At 44.2% G+C, this 18,513-nt stretch overlaps 1 protein-coding gene across 1 annotated transcript; it reads right to left on the bottom strand.

The window, feature by feature from the left end:
• Nucleotides 1-2,268: 2,268 nt before the first annotated feature.
• On the bottom strand, nt 2,269-12,455 carry LOC140899507 (schlafen family member 13). Its single transcript, XM_073315133.2, has 4 exons — nt 11,371-12,455; nt 10,377-10,505; nt 5,276-5,996; nt 2,269-3,098 (listed from the first exon to the last, which is right to left on the bottom strand). The coding sequence occupies exons 1-4, from the start codon at nt 12,446-12,448 to the stop codon at nt 2,294-2,296; spliced, it is 2,733 nt and encodes a 910-aa protein (XP_073171234.2). The 5' UTR covers nt 12,449-12,455; the 3' UTR covers nt 2,269-2,293.
• Between the last annotated feature and the right edge of the window lie 6,058 nt (nt 12,456-18,513).

The following is an 18,513-nucleotide window of genomic DNA, read 5'->3' as shown; positions in this document are numbered from 1 at the left end:
TAGGCACTAGAAAGTCGTAAGAACAACACTGCGATCCACAAAGATAAGTGCCTAGGCTCCCTGTACAATGAATGGGAAGAGACAGGCGCCTTCGACTGCGATCCACAAAAGGCAGCATGCTAGGTGGGCTAATGGGAGATGCCAACAAGACAGGTGTCTGCTAAGCCCGCCCTTTTCTCAGAGTGAGGCCCCGAAGTCCAGGCTGCAGGGAAGCCCTCATCTCTGCTGGTGATTCACAAATGGCAACCGCTGTCCTGGAGACAAGCGGCTCAGACACATAAGGTGGCTCTCCGCAGGAACCGGTTTGGTGCTTGTCTCACACCACAAAAAAAGCCGCAGGAAGTGGTGTCCACTTTATAACTTCTGGCCCAGTGGTTAGAGCACTCACCTGAGGCACGGGAGACCCTGGGTCTAGCTGCCTGCTCTAATCACTATTATTTATCCACAGCTTCCTCAGGAGAGACTGAGGGAACCACACATCAGAATGTGCCCCCTAGCTCAGGGGTTACAGCGCCCTCCTCAGAGGTGTCAGACCCCTCTGGCAGAGAGGAGGGAACTGAACCTAGGCCTGCCACGCCCCAAGGGAGTGCTCGAATCCCTGGACTGAAAGTTCTGAGGTGGGCATCACCACCATCTCCTTCTCCGGCCAGTTTTGAATGGGACTCAATGCGGTAAGCAGCCTCTGAGTATGCCTACCGAATCACCTCCGTAGAATTAATAAATGAAATTGTTTGTAATTGTTCACTTTATTAATATAACTTCATAAGTAAAGTTTTATGAATTAAACTTCATTCATTCATAAAACCGGGTACCCCAATAACTGACTAATTGACAATTAAGCTGCTTGTTAAGAGCCACAGCTGTACTTGTAAATTTCACTTTCAATCCAATTGTGGCTGAAATGCTGAAACTTACACTGCTTCAACATTGTAACTTCTGCTCAGTGTTTGTCATTCATTATACTTGTCTATACTGTAACTTCTGTTCACTGTTTGCCATTCCTTACACTTGTCCATATTGTAACTCAAAATCCATTTTAACTTGTCCCGAACTCCATTTTAAAATGCTCACTCCATTTTGTAAAAGCTTGCTGCAACCTTCATTTTTGCAAAACCCTGCTGTAATCTTGTTAGTTTAGTTTAGATGTGTGAATGAGGTATGTATGGATGATGGAATCAACCTCTAGCGCCAGCCTGTCCTGGTGAAATAAAGTTCAAATACCAACGGCTGAAGATGCAGACAACAGCCCTAACAAAGTAAGAAGAGTCCACCCTAAGAAGAAAAGAACAAAGGTACAATAGAAGGAAGATCAAAGCCGGACCGAGGCTGAAAGTCACATCTGCAATTGACGGGTGATCAATCACACCGAACGCAGGGCAGCCTGACACAGCAAGACCTATAGACTCTGGATTCAGACTAAAAAACCTATAAAAAAGATGGGTGAGATGGAAGACTTCGGGTAACGTTCTGCTGCCAACCTTGAGGGGCATCAGTGCGCGCCTGACAGAGACCCGGCCCTTCCTCGTGTCGAGTTTTCCTGGCCAGTTAGCCGCCACGATCCCAAGCTGCGGAATCAAGCCATGAACTCAAGCTACGTTGAGGACTGGTAACTATCCAGCTGCTGCAGAACATCTGATGTGTGTGTGTGTAAGTATTATGTATTAGCTAGTGGTTATAGATCAAATTGTTATCATAATAAACGTGGCATCTTTGCTTTGTCCCCTAAAATGATCTTGTGTAGTTTTGTCTGCATAACACCTCCTGCACAAAACTTAGTCTTCCCCTGGCTGGTGAGTCGCTCTGGGCTTAGGTGAGACAAGTGCCTAGGCTCCTAGAGGGAGGGAGCAGTACACATGCCCCAGCATCTGAAATTTAAACAGCTAGGGAATTTGCACAGCGGAAAGTTAGGCCCCTAAAGTGAATTTAGGCCCCTACAGGTTTTAGCCAAACCAGAGTTTTGTGGATCACAGTGGTGCATCTTGGAAACCTGAAGATCAGAGACCACTCTTGAAACATTAGCAGGAAGGACTGATTAGCTTCAAGTGGACCATTCTCACTATATCCCATGTAGCTCCTTTGGTTTATTTTACGGACTGGCTTTTTAAGACCCCCAGGCCTCACCAGGTCTCATGTAGTTTATTAGCCTGGGAGATGGGAACCCTCTAAGGTAAAATTTCACCCATGGTGAGATTTGTATTTAGGTCTGAATCGTGGGTGAAAAACCACAAAAGCGACATGACTATCACGGGTTATTAAACAGATCCCGAGGGAACCACCAGGACACTTGCAAGCATTACCTTTCATACAGCAAATGAAGTTGTAAATTAGCTCTGGATGCCACACAGAGTTTAAGATTTTCGGAAATCGCATTCTGTGTAGGGACAGGGACTGGGTTGATCCCAAATACGATGTTTCTCTCCAGGCCAGAAAAGCGGCGGATGCTGTCGAGAACAATGCCATGACCCAGCACATTGTCTGCCGTTGTGAAACATGCGTCCAGTTTGAAATTTCTCATCGTCGCTCTCATTTTGGGTTGTAATATGCACTGATACCTATCCTTCTCTTTCATTGTGTTGCACAGGATAGCAATGTCTTTCCCGGAGTAACCACTTCGGAAATATTGGCGACAGGTATCAACCACATATGTCGCTATTTCCTCCTCCTCCAAGTTTTCTTCTACCCTACAAACACCTGGCAGGGGATGGCCACATACAGCTTCATTGAGCAGCATTCTTAACCGCTCAAAAGGAATATCAATTTGTGGATAGTTTACAATATTTTGCATCTCTTGTTCCATGGTATTGTATATCTGGGTGGCATTCCGGACCCCTATAGTTAACCACTCCTGAGGATATTGTTCTGATGGATGTGGAAGACCGCATGGAAATGGGTGACTTGTTTGTAAATAGTCCAAGAAGATCCAGAGAACACCAGGTTCGCAATGACCATGTCCTTGGGTGATGCACTGAGCTTTGCTGTACCAATCGCCATCCTCTGACCGGAAATTCTGGGCCTCATCAATTACTATGTGCTTCACTGATTGATAATTCCCCTTTAAGAAGGCAACTCGGGTCACAGGCCGGCAAATGTTTCTCCTTCTACAAAATAAAAGAAGACATTTGGCATGATTAGTGTGAATTTTCTGTTGGTCTGTGCAGTTGATCCAATTTAGAGGAGTGACAAGTGTATCAAATCACCTCTTTCTGGCTATGAACAAGCTTGCAAACTTTTTGCTTTTAAGATTTCACTTCTGATTATTTAAAAAAACCCACATTTACAAAGGGCAACACACATTCAACACCGAAAGCATGTAGGTAATTGATGAGTTACATCAGAAACAGCACACCTCCGATGTGTTACATAATGTGCACAAAAGCAGTAGAGGAAGCATTTCAGCGGTTTGAGCATTGGCCCTTTAAACCCAGGGTTGTGAGTTCAATCCTTGAGGGGGCCATTTAGGGATCTGGGCCAAAAATTGGGGATTGGTCCTGCTTTGAGCAGGGAGTTGGACTAGATGCCCTCCTGAGGTCCCTTCCAACCCTGATATTCTCTGATTCTATGAGCTTTTACCCACCCAAAAAGTGCACGTTTCTGACATAACAACAATAGAAGTATGTTAATGTACTTCTAAAATATTTTATAAAACACTTAGTAAAAGGGTACCCAAAAATGTATTATAATTATTGGGAGGCAGCTCATGCAGATTGTCTGAAGGATGTTATGTTGTGTAGTCCCCCACAATTTGTTAATTTATAGTTTGTTACTCCACTGCTTAAAATCATTATAGACCCTACACAAAAAGATATTACAGAAAACAAGCAAGCATTATAAGGGGCTGCAACAGCCAATTAAGGTGATTTGCATAATTGTTCTATTACCTTTACAGTTCATACACTCAGATAATGACTATATAGATAGATATAGATATATATATAGATCATATATAGATACATAAAAATTGCTTACATAGATTACAAACGTAGTTCGGATCTCATTCAATATGAGCCTTATTCTCATTTACATTAAGGCCCCTTTACACAGTTCTAGCCTTAGCGTAAATGTGACTAGGGCCATTATAACGAGGGTCTCTTTCAGTGTATAAATGATTTCAGGATTTGACGTGGGTCACTGTGCACAGGTTGGCTGGGAAGCAGCTCAACTGGACACCCCCCCCCCCAGGGTCTGAAGAGTGGAACGCCACCTGGCTGGCCACAGGAATCAATCTTGACTCCTGGGGTGAATGAGTCCACGTGAGCAAACTATGAAACAAACTGTCATGCCCTGTCCGGTGAAGGCAGCTCTGCCGCCTTCTCCATCAGTGGCACCCTTCCCCTCCTGGCCGACAGCGAGGAGCAGAAAGCAATTCCCAGCTGATTCACCAGCCACCTCCTTACCCTGAGCAGCAGCAGGACATGGGTGTGTTTGGACAGCAGAGACAGGACTTGAAGGGAGGCTGGGGATGGAGGCAAAACAGTTTTGAGGGGTGGGACAAGACCTCAGTGCTGGGGAAGGGAGTAGGGAGCAGAGGCGACAGGAAGAATTGAGGAAGAGGGGGCTGCTGGTTGGGGCAGAGGGCTAGAAGCAATGGTAGCATGGGGGGAAGAATGGAATAGCTCCGGGTAAAGAGAGACTGGTAGAGAAAACAGAGATGGGACAGACATTAGGACCAAGGGAGGGATATGGTGGAGAGGTAGAATGTGAGGAAGGCAGGTAGAATGTGAAGAAGGCTCCATAGAGCATCTGGCAGAAACCAAAGCTGACCTTCCCCACATTCACCCTCAAGAGAGGAGAGGAACAGAAACCCTGCCCGATGTCCCCTAGAGGTGAATACCCTCTGGGTGCAGGGGGTTAGGTGGCTCACAGAAGTGCAATTTTCCCATCGAGGGGTGAATCTCACCCAAATTGTTTTAAGATGGTTTGTCAAAAAAGGCCTCCCAAATACCATTAATCCCTGCCCATTCTGTCCTATAACATGCATACTACCCTCTTACTTATGGCATCATCTCAGCACTGGAAAACTTCCGATTGATAATACTCCACATTACCACTGATTTGTTTAACCCTACTTAGTAGAGCCAGAAAATTATGAGTTGAGGGCTTGTTTGTAGACAAGGCCTTAGAGAATAGTGGTCCATTTCTTTATTGACTGGCAAAAAATGTTTCTCAGTCTTTAAAAAGACTTTTCTTCCTGCATTAAACATATTTCCCCATCGTCCCTCTGGCATTTGATATGATTTAACAGCACAGGGTTTTGAATTAGCTACACAATACTTACTTCACAATTGCTGTCAGAGGCTGGTACTCACAAATGTACAGAATCTCATCAGATTTGCAGTGGAACACGTTCTTTATCCTCTCTATGATATTCAGGGCCACAACTGTCTTCCCCGTTCCTGGCAGGCCATAGATAAACAGCTTCTTGAATTTGTGAAGATTCATTGTTAGTATCTCATACTGTTTAAAGGTGAGAAGGTTGAAAAATTCACAGCCAAGCATGTCACTTAAGAAGGATCTAAAACTCAACAAGATTATCACAAGTGAGTGAAGTAAGTCTGGCATGTCATTGGGCAAGAGGACATAGGAAAGGGGATGCTTGACTTGTACATGTGAGTCATTATTTAGCTCTCTGTTGATTCCAAGGTGTAGGAGATGGGGAATCACACACACTTTCTGAGTGTATCCCCCATCATTTACCAGTTTCTTCTTTAACGTACAAGCAATATGTTTTGAATATTCAAACCCAACCATGGAATAATCCTCCGTGACGGTGTACAGCGTTGGGTATTTGCCTGCGGCTATTAAGAGAGCATCACAGACAACATGCTGATTCTCTGGCAATCCAACAGCAACAGCCCAGCTTCTTGCAAATATCAGTAGTCCCTGAGAATATTGCAGCTCTTCCATTTGCTCGTTCATTAAATCCTCCAGCCCTGGATACTCTGAGAAGAGCTCTTTGCTGAGGTTGTCTGGTTTGTATGTTATCCCATTACCATTTACTAGAAATTGAGAGAATTAGAAAAAAATATATATTTGTATGATTATTCTCTTTTTTCAAAAGCTCTACAAGGCCATTTAAAAAGCTATTCCAACTGAATTTATGGTTGAAAATATATTGCAATCCATTAGTTAGCACAATTGAAAGGAGTATTATGAAAAGTAAAAGTGCTGGAAAATATTGAAATATTTCTGACATTGAAAGGAATTATTTCACCTTTCCTTAACTGTGTATTTCCCAGATTTGAGGGCACTAGGTTATTACTTTTTAATTAGATGAAATCAACCAGACCTGAACACAAAACCATTTTTTCCCTATTAATTTACTGTTGGAGACCTGTGTCTATATTGACTATGATTCACATGCACACTGTACGAAACAGTTTGCTATTCCACTTCAGAAAAAATGAAACCAGAAACTCATTCAAGAAAATTTTATGATGAAAATGAAATACTGGCAGAAGTAGAAGATCACAGAGGAAGAGAAGTGAGAATTTGTGTGACCTAAACTGTGTATTTTGCTTATTTTCCATATGTTTAAAGGGAATCTTAATTAAGAATTACTGGCATTCCATATTTTAGTTTTTTTGTTTTGAGGTTTTTTAAACTGCAAGTTTCAGAGTAGCAGCCGTGTTAGTCTGTATTCGCAAAAAGAAAAGGAGGACTTGTGGCACCTTAGAGACTAACCAGTTTATTTGAGCATCAGCTTTCGTGAGCTACAGCTCACTTCATCGGATGCATACCGTGGAAACTGCAGCAGACTTTATATATACACAGAGAATATGAAACAATACCTCCTCCCACCCCACTGTCCTGCTGGTAATAGCTTATCTAAAGTGATCATCAGGTGGGCCATTTCCAGCACAAATCCAGGTTTTCTCACCCTCCACCCCCCCACACAAATTCACTCTCCTGCTGGTGATAGCCCATCCAAAGTGACAACTCTTTACACAATGTGCATGACAATCAAGTTGGGCTATTTCCTGCACAAATCCAGGTTTTCTCACATCCCCCCCACCCCCATACACACACAAACTCACTCTCCTGCTGGTAATAGCTCATCCAAACTGACCACTCTCCAAGTTTAAATCCAAGTTAAACCAGAACATCTGGGGGGGGGGGAGGAAAAAACAAGAGAACACAGGCTACCTTGCATAATGACTTAGCCATTCCCAGTCTCTATTTAAGCCTAAATTAATAGTATCCAATTTGCAAATGAATTCCAATTCAGATTGATAGAGCCAGAAGAGTTCCCAGAAGTTACCTACTACAGGACAGGCCTAACAAAGAAAATAACAGAACGCCACTAGCCGTCACCTTCAGCCCCCAACTAAAACCCCTCCAACGCATTATTAAGGATCTACAACCTATCCTAAAGGATGACCCAGCACTCTCATAAATCTTGGGAGACAGGCCAGTCCTTGCCTACAGACAGCCCCGCAACCTGAAGCAAATACTCACCAACAACCACATACCACACAACAGAACCACTAACCCAGGAACTTATCCTTGCAACAAAGCCAGTTGCCAACTGTGTCCACATATCTATTCAGGGGACACCATCACAGGGCCTAATAACATCAGCCACACTATCAGAGGCTCGTTCACCTGCACATCCACCAATGTGATATATGCCATCATGTGCCAGCAATGCCCCTCTGCCATGTACATTGGTCAAACTGGACAGTCTCTACGTAAAAGAATAAATGGACACAAATCAGATGTCAAGAATTATAACATTCATAAACCAGTCGGAGAACACTTCAATCTCTCTAGTCCCGCAATCACAGACATGAAGGTCGCTATCTTAAAACAAAAAAACTTCAAATCCAGACTCCAGCGAGAAACTGCTGAATTGGAATTCATTTGCAAATTGGATACTATTAATATAGGCTTAAATAGAGACTGGGAGTGGCTAAGTCATTATGCAAGGTAGCCTGTGTCCTCTTGTTTTTTCCTACCCCCCCCCCCCCCCCAGATGTTCTGGTTTAACTTGGATTTAAACTTGGAGAGTGGTCAGTTTGGATGAGCTATTACCAGCAGGAGAGTGAGTTTGTGTGTGTATGGGGGTGGGGGGGATGTGAGAAAACCTGGATTTGTGCAGGAAATAGCCCAACTTGATTGTCATGCACATTGTGTAAAGAGTTGTCACTTTGGATGGGCTATCACCAGCAGGAGAGTGAATTTGTGTGGGGGGGTGGAGGGTGAGAAAACCTGGATTTGTGCTGGAAATGGCCCACCTGATGATCACTTTAGATAAGCTATTACCAGCAGGACAGTGGGGTGGGAGGAGGTATTGTTTCATATTCTCTGTGTATATATAAAGTCTGCTGCAGTTTCCACGGTATGCATCCGATGAAGTGAGCTGTAGCTCACGAAAGCTCATGCTCAAATAAATTGGTTAGTCTCTAAGGTGCCACAAGTACTCCTTTTCTTTAAACTGCAACTTTCCCTTATGGCATTTGTCAAAAAGTTTAGCGATATGAGTATTCAACCTTTGGAGTTTGTCCGCATTACAAAGTATTACTCTATTTGTGATAGTGAGGTAAAGGACTTTGACTTGGTGAGTTCTGTGTGGTATATCTGGGGAAGCAGAGAGAATGTGTTTTATATAACTGCATTTCCTGCATTTCGGTTTTGCACAGCCGCACACTTAAAGTGTCCTACAACTGGCAAATATCTAGACCTGATTATCTCTAGGAAATACTCCCTTCTCAGCTAGTCCACCTTCCCCTACAAAGTCCCAATGAATTGTTTGATTTCCTCCTCATTCTTTTCATTAGATCAAGCCATATTATTTGGGTGACCCATGTCACAGCCCAAATATTAAATATACATCAGCGATATTGTGAAGAACCCACAAATTGCAGAGAGTATATGTTTCATTAAACAATTATGAACACTGAAACCTCTCATATCTAACAGGACTAGTTTGAAAATGATTCCCAAACAAAGCAAAAATTTGATGAATTTTGGCTTTTTTTTAAAAAAGCTTAATTTTATCAGACATTATTATGTTTAAAATATAAAATGCCATTTAATATTACTAATGAATTGAACACAGCTGGAATAATAATAGAAAAATATTCCTAAACAAACAGGCCAAGTTCAGTTCATTGCTATTCATCGAAGTCCCCGTCTGTGTTCGCAAACAGTCTGACAGCCATGCGATTATTCAGAAAAGCGCTCGACAATGCTAAATTCCTCTCAAATATTGAGACAAATAGTTGATCTATCAATCTGTAACAAAAGCTTGCTAATTATTAATTATTCCCTATTCTCTTGTTTAAAATCCTTTGATCCACCAGTCTTGGAGCAAAACCTATAACATGGGACATATTATAGATCAGGAACAACAGAGACTGAATAGTGAATAGTTAACAGGAACTTTTCCCACACATCCTAGTCTTACCAATTTGGAGAACAGGTTCAGTTTCACGACTATTCATAGAAATCAGAAAAGATTCAGGAATGATTCATTTCCAAAAAAGGGCGTAAATTGTAACAAATACTGAATATATTTGTAAGAAAACTCCACTTTGACCAGTTTAAGCAGAATTTCACACAAATTATATTTTAAGGAAATCCAGCAAACCCAACCAAAATGTAAATATTATGGGTAGGATTTTCAAAAGCACTCAGCCTTAGTTTAACTCTACCTTCATTGAATTTAATGGGAATTTACCACTGACTTCTATGAGAGCAAAGTTAGGCCAATCCTATGCGCTTTTGAAAATCCCTCCATAAAACTCCAGCAAATTCACATTTTAATATTGAAGAACATAAACACATACGTCAGGATACTTATTTAACATACAGTAATGCTATCGTACTCACCGCTTTCTTAGGTGAAAAACATTGAAATAAGAATTAAATATCACATAGGATCACTTGAAAATCACTTGTCCTTGCCTTGAGTGCAGGGGACTGGACCTTTCGAGGTCCCTTCAGTCCTACTCTTCTATGATCATACATTTGTATACATGTAGTAAGTGTGGGAGTGCAGGGTCCAGGGAACAAGGAGGATTCAGAGAGGTCAATATGAAGACCTACCAGCTGGTCTGTTTCAACCAGTTCATACAATCTGTTAGTGCATGCTGTCCCATGCTTGTAGTCCTCATAATTATTTGAAAACAACGTGAGGCAAACGGGGAATAAGTAATTTCCTACTACATTTTGAAGTGAGCTGTAGCTCACGAAAACTTATGCTCAAATAAATTGGTTAGTCTCTAAGGTGCCACTTAAAGTACTCCTTTTCTTTGTGCGAATACAGACTAACACGGCTGTTACTCTGAAACCTACTACATTTTAACATTCGTTCTAAACTGAAATCTTCAATCATGTCAAAATATGTAAATCAGAATTAAACTACAAAAGCATACCTGGAAATAGAGATTCTTGCAGATCACGCAGACAAGCGAGGCCTTTGTTGGAAAACACTGTTTTGGTAAGTGGGGGTGCACATGACACACTCAGCTCAGCCCTGAAAGCTTCACACAAATTTGAAATCTCTAGAAACATAAATTAAAGCTCATGTTAATACACTATTACTGCACCTCTTCACCACCATAAAGAATTTTACTCTGTATGCACAGAATTGATTTGGTTTTTCCATTGTAAATGAACTGGTGCAGCATATGCACCCTGTCGAAACTTCAAATGAGATGAGGTTAATTAATTTAACTGGAGGTGCTTATCTGGGAACCCATTCACAGCTGCAGTGTGTCCCCCTTCAGGTGGCAGAAAGGGTAGAATCTTATTGCCACAAGTTGGGAGTATGCAGTGGGTTTTCAGTTGCAAAGAATTGGGTCCCTCCATTCCTGCGGCAATCGTCAAGGGAGGAAAGGGTTAAGGAAAAGGCATAAATCAGGACCATGATATTGGATCTTGGTCCTGTTGTTTTCATCTGTAATTATTTCTTGGATTATCCTGGGATAAGTATCCCCAGTTTTTGGTGCATGCTAATGAATGAAAAGTTGGAGGTCAAATAAGGTTTCCACTATTTATGATTAGATTAAAAATTGATGACCCTCAAGCTTGGCTTGTATTGTCAAAGCTCATGTAGATGATTTTGCAGGATTTGGGTTGGCACAGTTGGTGCGGACTGGTTATTGGGTGCCGCAGAAACCAAAGATTATAGGCGAGTGCTGTTTGCATCTGACCAAACGAGCAGAAAGCTACTTGTAACTTATAATAGCAGGTACGGTAATAAAATTACAGACAGAAGTCCCTATAACCTTGTAAGAGTCTGGGGTACCAACCAGTGACTTAAGACCACTTATCACATCACCAATGGCACCGCCATGCTAGAAATACTGACGTTAGCGCTAATATGGAAAAATAAACTACAAATTTTGATTTTTTTTTCATGTTGACCTGGGTCAGTTGCCATCATCAAGGATGTCCATTCGTTGGCTGTCATCCTCATGATCTCATTGCCCTTCACAGTCCATGAGTCCGGAGTCTCCGAAAACACAACACAACAAAACGGCTGGATTCTCACAGCACAGACATAACCATACAAGTTTTGATCTTTGTCATACACCTCCAGCATTTTGCATTCTAAGTTCACTCCAGGCAGAGAACTGCAGAAATGTGAAATGGGTAATTTCCCCTTAACATGTTCTATTACTTCTTTTAATTCACTGATATTTACTTTGTCATTCCTACATCCAACAACTGTCCCGTTATCATCCACTCCAATAAATAAAAATCCTCCTTGTGTGTTTGCAAAGGCAGAGATGTAATTTGGCAGGATCTCTTTCATGTATTTCAAAATGTTCTTTGTTGTAAAATTCTTAAATTCAACATGCGTCGACTCCGTGAAATTTAGTTTCTCCCCAAAGCAGAGACCATCTCTTTGATAAAATCTTTCAGCAGATATATACAGGTTTTGTTCCTGCTGAACGTCACTTAGCAGAGCTTTCTTAGCTCTTGGTCCTGTCCCCTCACCACGTTTTCTCCTGGCAGAAACTTCCTTCTCTTTGAGAAATTGCACTGCTTCAGTAGGACTCATGCTGTCAGTTCGAGTCAGAGATCTTTGGCACAAGCCTGTCCTTAGGCTGCAAATACGGGGTGAAGATGAGCCGTCACTGCTCCATGACTTCACAAAAATTAACACACAGTTGTTTTCCCGCATATATTCAAAATCAAAGTATTTTCGAGACATTTTAGATGGAGTAAGTTCTGTAAGGGCTTTTTCTATATCCTGTCCAATCCCATGTTCTTCATAATTGTAGTCCTTATTATCAACCTCTGCCTTTATCACTCCTCCTCCTGAATTCAGAAATGCACATGCCGCTCGGGAAATGTTACCAACTTGTTTCCTTCTCAGATTGCAATCTGTCATCTTCTTCCTGGATTTCTCGCCAAAAGTCACTTTTCCCACTTTTAAAACCGCATCCGGATAGTCTGTGAGCCAATCAACACAGAGAGGGCTCTCCTCCATGGTCATCGTGTTCCTGAAACAATGAAAGCAACAGGTCTCCCTTAAAACATTACACAGAACAAAGTGGCAGGTTTCAGAGTAGCAGCCGTGTTAGTCTCTATTCGCAAAAAGAAAAGGAGGACTTGTGGCACCTTAGAAACTAACCAATTTATTTGAGCATAAGTTTTCGTGAGCTACGGCTCACTTCATCGGATGCGTACTGTGGAAAGTACAAAAGATCTTTTTATACACACAAACCATGAAAAAATGGGTTTTTACCACTACAAAAGGTTCTCTCTCCCCCCACCCCACTCTCCTGCTGGTAATAGCTTATCTAAAGTGATCACTCTCCTTACAATGTGTATGATAATCAAGTTGGGCCATTTCCAGCACAAATCCAGGTTTTCTCCCGACCCCACCCCACCCCACAAACCCACTCTCCTGTTGGTAATAGCTTATCTAAAGTGATCACTCTCCTCACAATGTGTATGATAATCAAGGTGGGCCATTTCCAGCACAAATCCAGGGTTTCTGGGGACATACTGCTGCTTTCCTTGGGAGTCATTCCCAGACAGTAAGGATTTACCCTTCCACTTTCAGAGCGTTTCAGAAAAAACAGAAACACACAGAAAGGAATCAAACTGTTCATTACATGGAAATAAATCCCCACTGGAGAAATTTAGCCCATGCTCATCTAGGGAGGAGTTAAAGTGCTCTCAGTTTCCATTGTAAGGACAATAAAACTCTGCTACTGTCTCTAAACTCTGTTAACCCACCAGTGCAAGCAACTGTCTCCAGCAAAACAGCCCCTGCAGCAAAGCTCTGAGCTTTTCTTCACCACCTTTTCCAAAACCTACTTGAACCACTTAAGGGCCCGGCCCTACAAGCCCCCACCCCCAGTCTGCAAATCCCCCCTGCTTCCCAATGCATGTGCAGAATATTCTCCAATTACAGGACTATCTCCACTGTTTGCTTTCAAGGATCTTGGCTTTTTCTGTGCAGGAAGAAATGTCTTAGAAAAAAACAGGAAACTGATGTTAGCCGAGTGCTCACGCTCAGGGCTGTGACCGCGCCACGATAGGACCCCAGTACCCCGCTGCCCGTCTGTTTCCTTGTAACCAGGTCAGTTTCTCATGTTAGCAACTTGCTCTCAAAGTGCCAGACGTTTCACGGCATGTCAGCTTTGGCTGGGGGGGTGGGGAGAAACGCCAGGGGAAAGGGAAAGAGGCTGATTTCCAACCGGAGCTCCTTGACCCCAGCTTTAAGCGCAGCACTGATCAGCCCTCACTACAAAGAATGGTCCGAGTCTCGTTCACACGGACGCCACTTCACGCCGCTTTGGCAGCGTGAAAGGGCCTTAAAGTGGCTGTAAGTGATATTCACACTAGGGCCCCTCACTTTACACTCCTGCGTGAAATCCTGGCCCCACTGAAGTCAATGGCAAAACCCCAGGGTGGTGTAAAGTGGTTCTAGTGTAAATGAGAATCAGCCCCCCACAAAGACCAAGACACAGTTGCTGCTCTCGGCACCACAAATCCGAGACTGACTCCAAGGACCTGCCCCAGTGCTCCCGAGCAGGGGGCCGCCCAGGAGCCTTCCAACCTGGGTTTCTGACCTAGGAGATGCCGGCTGGAAATCCCGCACGGGATCAGTAGCGGGGCTGATCATTACACACGGCAGCGGGCACATGCCGTGTCCGGGGGGGGCCGGCCGCGCTCCGCCCCCCCAGCCCAGGGGAAGCGAGTCTGACCTTGCTTCTCTTCTGCTCTTCGGAGTCTGCTCGGCCGACGCAGACAAGGCGCCTCTCGGAGCCGATCTCAACTTCCCACCTCCCGAGCGCTGCAAGAAACGCTCCTCTTGGCCTCAGTTCATTTCACTGCCCCCCGCGGCTCTGGCCCTGGGTCCTAGCGCTCCTGATGTGACCGGACAGGGCGGAGTCTGCGACAGAGACAAAACCGGCCGAGTTGGACCCACAGCGCCGAGCAGACGCGGGGCTAACCCTGAAGAGCTCTGCCAGCAGGAAGACAGGCGAGGGGGCCAGGAACTGCTGAGGTCTACCCCCACCCCGCCCGAAGCCAGAAACAGGATGCTGTAAAATGTCATCTGATTTCTTTGTAACCAAGGAAATTGTGGATACAGACTAACAGGGCTACCCCCTGGGATGGGACCCTGTGATTCTGCTATAAGAGTGTCCACCCCCAGAGACATGCACTGAAATACCTGAAGGTGTGAATTAAACCCCAGCTGGTTATTTTGGTCCCACTTTGCATGTAGACAAGGCCTTAACCTCTCTTTGCCTCCACTCTTACATTTGTACAATGAGGCTGGATAATCACCTGGAGGATGTGAGGATTAATTAATTTGTACAGTATTTGAAGGTGAAGGGTGGGATTTTCAAAGCTCCCAGAAAGATCTGGGCACCCAGTTCCCATTAGAAGTTAGGTTTCAGAGTAGCAGCCCCGTTAGTCTGTATTCACAAAAAGAAAAGGAGGACTTGTGGCACCTCAGAGACTAACCAATTTGTTTGAGCATGAGCTTTTGTGAGCTACAGCTCACTTCATCGGATGCACAAAAGTGGAAAATGCAGTGAGGATGTTTTTATACACACAAACCATGAAAAAATGGGTGTTTACCACTACAAAAGGTTTTCTCTCCCCCCACCCCACTCTCCTGCTGGTAATAGCTTATCTAAAGTGATTACTCTCCTTACAATGTGTATGATAATCAAGGTGGGCCATTTCCAGCATAAATCAGGGTTTAACAAGAATGTCTGAGGAAGGGGGGGGGAGGAAAAAACAAGGGGAAATAGATTACCTTGCATAATGACTTAGCCACTCCCAGTCTCTATTCAAGCCTAAGTTGATTGTATCCAATTTGCAAATGAATTCCAATTCAGCAGTTTCTCGCTGGAGTCTGGTTTTGAAGTTTTTCTGTTGTAATATCGCAACTTTCATGTCTGTAATCGAGTGACCAGAGAGATTGAAGTGTTCTCCGACTGGTTTATGAATGTTATAATTCTTGACGTCTGATTTGTGTCCATTTATTCTTTTACGTAGAAACTGTCCAGTTTGACCAATGTACATGGCAGAGGGGCATTGCTGGCACATGATGGCATATATCACATTGGTGGATGTGCAGGTGAACGAGCCTCTGATAGTGTGGCTGACGTTATTAGGCCCTGTGATGGTGTCCCCTGAATAGATATGTGGGCACAGTTGGCAACGGGCTTTGTTGCAAGGATAGGTTCCTGGGTTAGTGGTTCTGTTGTGTGGTATGTAGTTGCTGGTGAGTATTTGCTTCAGGTTGGGGGGCTGTCTGTAGGCAAGGACTGGTCTGTCTCCCAAGATTTGTGAGAGTGATGGGTCGTCCTTCAGGATAGGTTGTAGATCCTTGATAATGCGTTGGAACACCATCCCCGATAATGTCACGGCAAACCTGGTGGCTGAACTTTGTGACTTTGTCCTCACCCATAACTATTTCACATTTGGGGACAATGTATACCTTCAAATCAGCAGCACTGCTATGGGTACCCGCTGGCCCCACAGTATGCCAACATTTTTATGGCTGACTTAGAACACCCTTCCTCAGCTCTCGTCCCCTAATGCCCCTACTCTACTTGCGCTATATTGATGACATCTTCATCATCTGGACCCATGGAAAAGAAGCCCTTGAGGAATTCCACCATGATTTCAACAATTTCCATCCCACCATCAACCTCAGCCTGGACCAGTCCACACAAGAGATCCACTTCCTGGACACTACGGTGCTAATAAGCGATGGTCACATAAACACCACCCTATACCGGAAACCTACTGACTGCTATTCCTACCTACATGCCTCCAGCTTTCACCCTGACCACACCACACGATCCATCGTCTACAGCCAAGCTCTACGATACAACCGCATTTGCTCCAACCCCTCAGACAGAGACAAACACCTACAAGATCTCTATCAAGCATTCTTACAACTACAATACCCACCTGCTGAAGTGAAGAAACAGATTGACAGAGCCAGAAGAGTACCCAGAAGTCACCTACTACAGGACAGGCCCAACAAAGAAAATAACAGAACGCCACTAGCCGTCACCTTCAGCCCCCAACTAAAACCCCTCCAATGCATTATCAAGGATCTACAGCCTATCCTGAAGGATGACCCATCACTCTCACAAATCTTGGGAGACAGGCCAGTCCTTGCCCCCCCCTCCCCAGCTCACCTCCGCCGCCCCTCTGAGCATGCCGCATCCCCACTTCTCCTCCCAGGCTTGCCGCCACAAAACAGCTGTTTTGTGGCGTAACAAGCACTGGGAGGGAGGAGGGAGGAGGGGAAACACAGCACACTCAGGGAAGAGGCGGGGCTGGGGTGGGGATTTGGGGAAGGGGTCCAATAGGAGAAGGAAGAGGGTGGAGTTGGGGCAGGGACTTTGGTGAAGGGGTTGGAATGGGGACAGGGTAGGGGTGGAGTTGGGGCGGGGTCAGGGGGCGTACGAGCATCCACCAGCACCAGGAGAAGTTGACGCCTATGGTTATAACACTACAAGGCCCTGGCCACTAAAATCCAGTTTGTTCTTGCCAACATAGATGGGACCAAGCTCCATTTTAGCTGGGTCAGCGCATTGCTGTGCTGAAAGAAATCCCCCAGCATTGCAGGTTTTTTAATAGATGGTGTCATAGATATAAAGGGAAGGGTAACCACTTTTCTGTATACGGTGCTATAAAATCCCTCCTGGCCAGAGGCAAAACCCTTTCACCTGTAAAGGGTTAAGAAGCTACGATAACCTTCCTGGCACCTGACCAAAATGACCAATGAGGAGACAAGATACTTTCAAATCGGGAAGGGGGGGAAACAAAGGGTTCATCTGTCTGTGTGATGCTTTTGCTGGGAACAGATCAGGAATGCAGCCTTACAACTGTTAGTAAGTAATCTAGCTAGAAATGCGTTAGATTTCCTTTTGTTTAATGGCTGGTAAAATAAGCTGTGCTGGATGGAATGTATATTCCTGTTTTTGTGTCTTTTTGTAACTTAAGGTTTTGACTAGAGGGATTCTCTATGTTTTGAATCTGATTACCCTGTAAGGTTTTTACCATCCTGATTTTAAAGAGGGGATTCTTTTACGTTTTCTTTAATTAAAATTCTTCTTTTAAGAACCTGATAGATTTTTCATTGTTCTTAAGATCCAAGGGTTTGGGTCTGTGTTCACCTGTACAAATCGGTGAGGATTCTTATCAAGCCTTCCCCAGGAAAGCGGGTGTAGGGCTTGGGGGGATATTTTGGGGGAAGATGTCTCCAAGTGGGCTCTTTCCCTGATCTTTGTGTAAGATTCTTGGTGGTGGCAGCATAAGGTTCAAGGACTGGGCAAAGTTTGTACCTTGGGGAAGTTTTTAACCTAAGCTGGTAAGAATAAGCTTAGGGGGTCTTTCATGCAAGTCCCCACATCTGTAGCCTAGAGTTCAGAGTGGGGAAGGAACCTTGACAGATGGCATGAAATAATACAGGTTTTTCCTATCTTAAGGAAAGCCAAGTGAATTTATCCGCTGACCAAAAGGCCTTTTTTAGTGTCTCATTTATTCCTAACAGCAGAAGAAAATGTACATTTTAGCACATTGTTGAAGCTCATCACACCCTCAGCCCAACCCACCTGTAGCTAGTGTTCCAACTATTTGACAATGTCCTGCTAGTTTAAGTGTTTTCAGTTTCTACTTCAGGATAACCGTCTCTTAGGGTCTGTCTACACTTGCAGAGTTTTTGCGCTGTAAGTTTCACTGGTGATAGGGAACCGGTGAAAGTAAAGCGCTGGTTTGTGTCCTCCCTTCATTCCTCAGGCATCAGAGAGTGTTCACATTAGCAGCACTTCCATCGCTGATGGGAGCAGCGTACTCAGGGCAGCTATCCCACAGTGCAGCTCTCTCCAGTTTGATGATAGGTCCTGTGAGAAGGGGCTGGGGGCTGGGTCCCTGCACAGCCACCTCTCCCCAAACACTGATCAGCTGCAGTAGGTCAGCATTGCTCCAAGCTGGGGATCCTTTGCTCCATGGAGCAGCTATCGTCACCTGGCCAGATAAGTGAGCACTTGCCAAGAAAACAGGAAGGGGAGT

Source organism: Lepidochelys kempii, chromosome 17 (genome assembly GCF_965140285.1).
Source record: "Lepidochelys kempii isolate rLepKem1 chromosome 17, rLepKem1.hap1, whole genome shotgun sequence".
In the NCBI taxonomy this organism is placed as follows: Eukaryota; Metazoa; Chordata; order Testudines; family Cheloniidae; genus Lepidochelys; species Lepidochelys kempii.
The sequence above is the reverse complement of the archived record's forward strand: the minus strand, read 5'-3'. Positions and strand labels throughout refer to the sequence as shown.